The sequence below is a fragment of the Camelina sativa genome, chromosome 3 (genome assembly GCF_000633955.1).
Source record: "Camelina sativa cultivar DH55 chromosome 3, Cs, whole genome shotgun sequence".
In the NCBI taxonomy this organism is placed as follows: Eukaryota; Viridiplantae; Streptophyta; class Magnoliopsida; order Brassicales; family Brassicaceae; genus Camelina; species Camelina sativa.
The window spans coordinates 21,983,719-21,986,368 of NC_025687.1; the positions used below are offsets into that span (position 1 = coordinate 21,983,719).

General features: G+C 39.5%; 2 protein-coding genes across 2 annotated transcripts in view; both read right to left on the reverse strand.

The window, feature by feature from the left end:
• On the reverse strand, positions 9-1,077 carry LOC104779195 (the record flags this gene model as incomplete). The annotated part of the gene is made up of 2 exons (XM_010503571.1): positions 483-1,077; positions 9-400 (listed from the first exon to the last, which is right to left on the reverse strand). Coding segments are annotated over exons 1-2 (987 nt in total), but the record flags the coding sequence as incomplete, so codon positions are not given.
• Positions 1,285-2,650, reverse strand: part of LOC104777701 (hexokinase-like 1 protein) — a 4,082-nt gene continuing 2,716 nt past the window's right edge. Inside the window, exons 8-9 of the mRNA XM_010501998.2 lie at positions 1,768-1,849; positions 1,285-1,681 (exon numbers count right to left, since the gene is read on the reverse strand). Of these exons, the coding sequence (XP_010500300.1) occupies positions 1,355-1,681; positions 1,768-1,849 (409 nt within the window). The 3' untranslated portion in view covers positions 1,285-1,354. The remainder of the gene's footprint in view (positions 1,682-1,767; positions 1,850-2,650) is intronic.

Consider the following 2,650-nt stretch of genomic DNA (forward strand, 5'->3'; position numbering starts at 1 on the left):
CCCTTGTTTTCCTTGTTGAGTTCTTCAAGGCTACCTCCAGCGCAAGCATCTCTTATTAGTACGAGAGAGTAACCCATTACGTCTACCACAGTTGAACCCGTAGGAAGCTCAGATCTTTCACTAGAAGTAAAATCAAAAACGTCAAGAGATTTCTTGAATAATCCAAGAATGGAACAAGTTGCATCCTTGGGGATTGACACTTGTCCTATCCGCTCATTTGCAATATCAGACACCATCCTCAGAAGAAAGGCTTGCTCTGATGTGAACGTCTCATCCCTATGACCAAGAACCGTATCAACAACTTTGTATAATTTGGAGAAGAACTGAGGGAAACAATGGTCTTCAACACAGAGTCTCGAAACAAGTAACTTGAGCCAATAATAATCATCCACAGACCCAACTACAAAAACAATGACAATTTGAATCAGACAAGACCTCAACTTAAATTTGCTGAAATCAGAGATAAACAACCAAATCATTACCGGAAGATGAAGTCCGTATAGTTTCAGCAACGATGGTGAGGCCATCACTGGTGCAAAGCTGAGAAGCAAGATCAGAGCATCCATCAAAGCAAGCATACAAAATCAAACAGAGAGGATCACATGTCTCAAGCCTTCTAATCTTAGAGATTGAGAAGAACCTCTCAGGGAAAAACCGAAGCCACACATCTCTCTGACGTTTCTCTTCTCCGAACAATACAACGTTGGCTAGAACCTGCAACCCGAATCGAACAGTGTCGAGATCTTCCTCCGTGGTTTTGGTTTTCTCTGCAAGCAAGTCGGAGAGGATAGCAAAACCGTCGTGATCGACGAAAGAGTTTTGATTGGAAACCTCGCCGGCGCAGAGATTGCGGAGGACCTTGAGAGAGAGGTTCAGATAATGGCGGGAAGGAAGAAGACGTAAGATATAAGGAAGAATAGCCTTGGAAGCGAGATCGGAGCGCCCTGAATCTGTCTTGGAAGACTCTAGAAGAAACTTCAAGCACTCTTCTAGAGAGTAAGAGGATGAATCCGAAGCAATGAGCAACGGCTGAAGCACCTCTTCCGGTACACCACCACCACTCAGTTTTGGTTCCATTGCAAAAGATTTAGGGTTTAGGGAGAGATCGAGAGAGAAGAAGAGAAAGAGATCGATGCAATACATATCAGAACTTCTACTTCATCTAGCGTGTTTCATTTAGCAGTAAAGAAATATTTTGGTCCAAAATTATTAGTTCGTGTAAAACAAATTTATTTAAAAATGACCAGAATGATTTTTCTATAGTTCTACCTTCTTCTTGTTCGCTGCTTCTCGTAATGATCTTATTGATATGTAATATAATGTACACACAAACAAAGTTTATATTCATGAAGTACTAGTAAATGGAGTTAGTAGCAGCCAAAAGAGCAGCACCGAGCCCAGACACGTCTTTGGTGTGTTTGATCGCAACGTAACTTGCAAGCTTATGGCCAAGAAGCTCGACTAGTGCATCTTGCATATACTCTCGATACTGCGGGTACTTCTCGTATAGTGCACCGTCCATAGCCACAACAGTTCTTTTACCTGAACCCATCCTTTTGGTATCTTTTTCAATCTTCTGCAGGAGTGCTACTATACCAGCTCCTGCTAGACGCCCTCCGCGTTTTATAACTGTGTCACACACTTCCACCACTCTCCTCCTCGCCTCTAGACTCGCTTCCACCTATTTCCAATAGCTTGATCAGGTTGGTATGGTTTTCCAATTTATGGATGTGATTAAGTTTCTTTTTATTTGAACAACCTACGTACCTCTAGAATGTCGTATAGGACTGATCCAACAATTTGAAGATCATCAGTTTTGTCCTCTTGTATTTTGCATAGATGCTCGGTCCTATACAAAATATACACAATAATAATTCATTTAGAAATTTATCAACATTTCCTTAGCTAATCAAGTTTCAAAGGCCTTACCCACGGCCACTTTGAGAGATACAGTATATGATTTTAGGCCACTGAAACTAGGGATAAGCATATAAAGCAAAGGTGGACTGAAATGTTTGTATCCAAATGTGTTTATGATCATATTGGTTTTCCACGTTTAAAATTGAACAAACCGAAATCTTCACTGAACCAAGATCGAAACTTAACCAAAACCGATTCTTGCATCATCTATTCAAACTAAAAATGAATAAACCAAAATAAAATAAAGTTTTAAAAAATATATACAGTAGTCGTTTTTGATATCTAAATGCAAGAGAATTTGAAACCGAAATTGCATCAAACCGAACAAAACCGAATTACTAGTGGTTTTTATTTGGTTTTACTTTCTACAAAACCGATATAACCAAAAAACTGAGCCAAAACCGAACTGCACATTCCTACCTACTTACTCTTGAGTCTTGACACCACAACCAAATATGGAGTTGGAGAAAGATAGTGAGAGAGAAGTACCTGAGTGCAAAGGGAGTGGAGAGTTTGACAGGAACGAATGGTCCGAACAAGTCAGTAGTTTCACACATTTGGAGCAAAACCCTCCTTACAATTTCACCAAGGTACATCCCTGAGATCATCTTCTCATATAACTTCATCCACACACAAACAGTAAACAATTGTAAAACTTACGACACCATGCATACATTAACAAAAAAAAACAAAAACAAAAAAAACATAATGATGTTAGAGAAAGGATAAG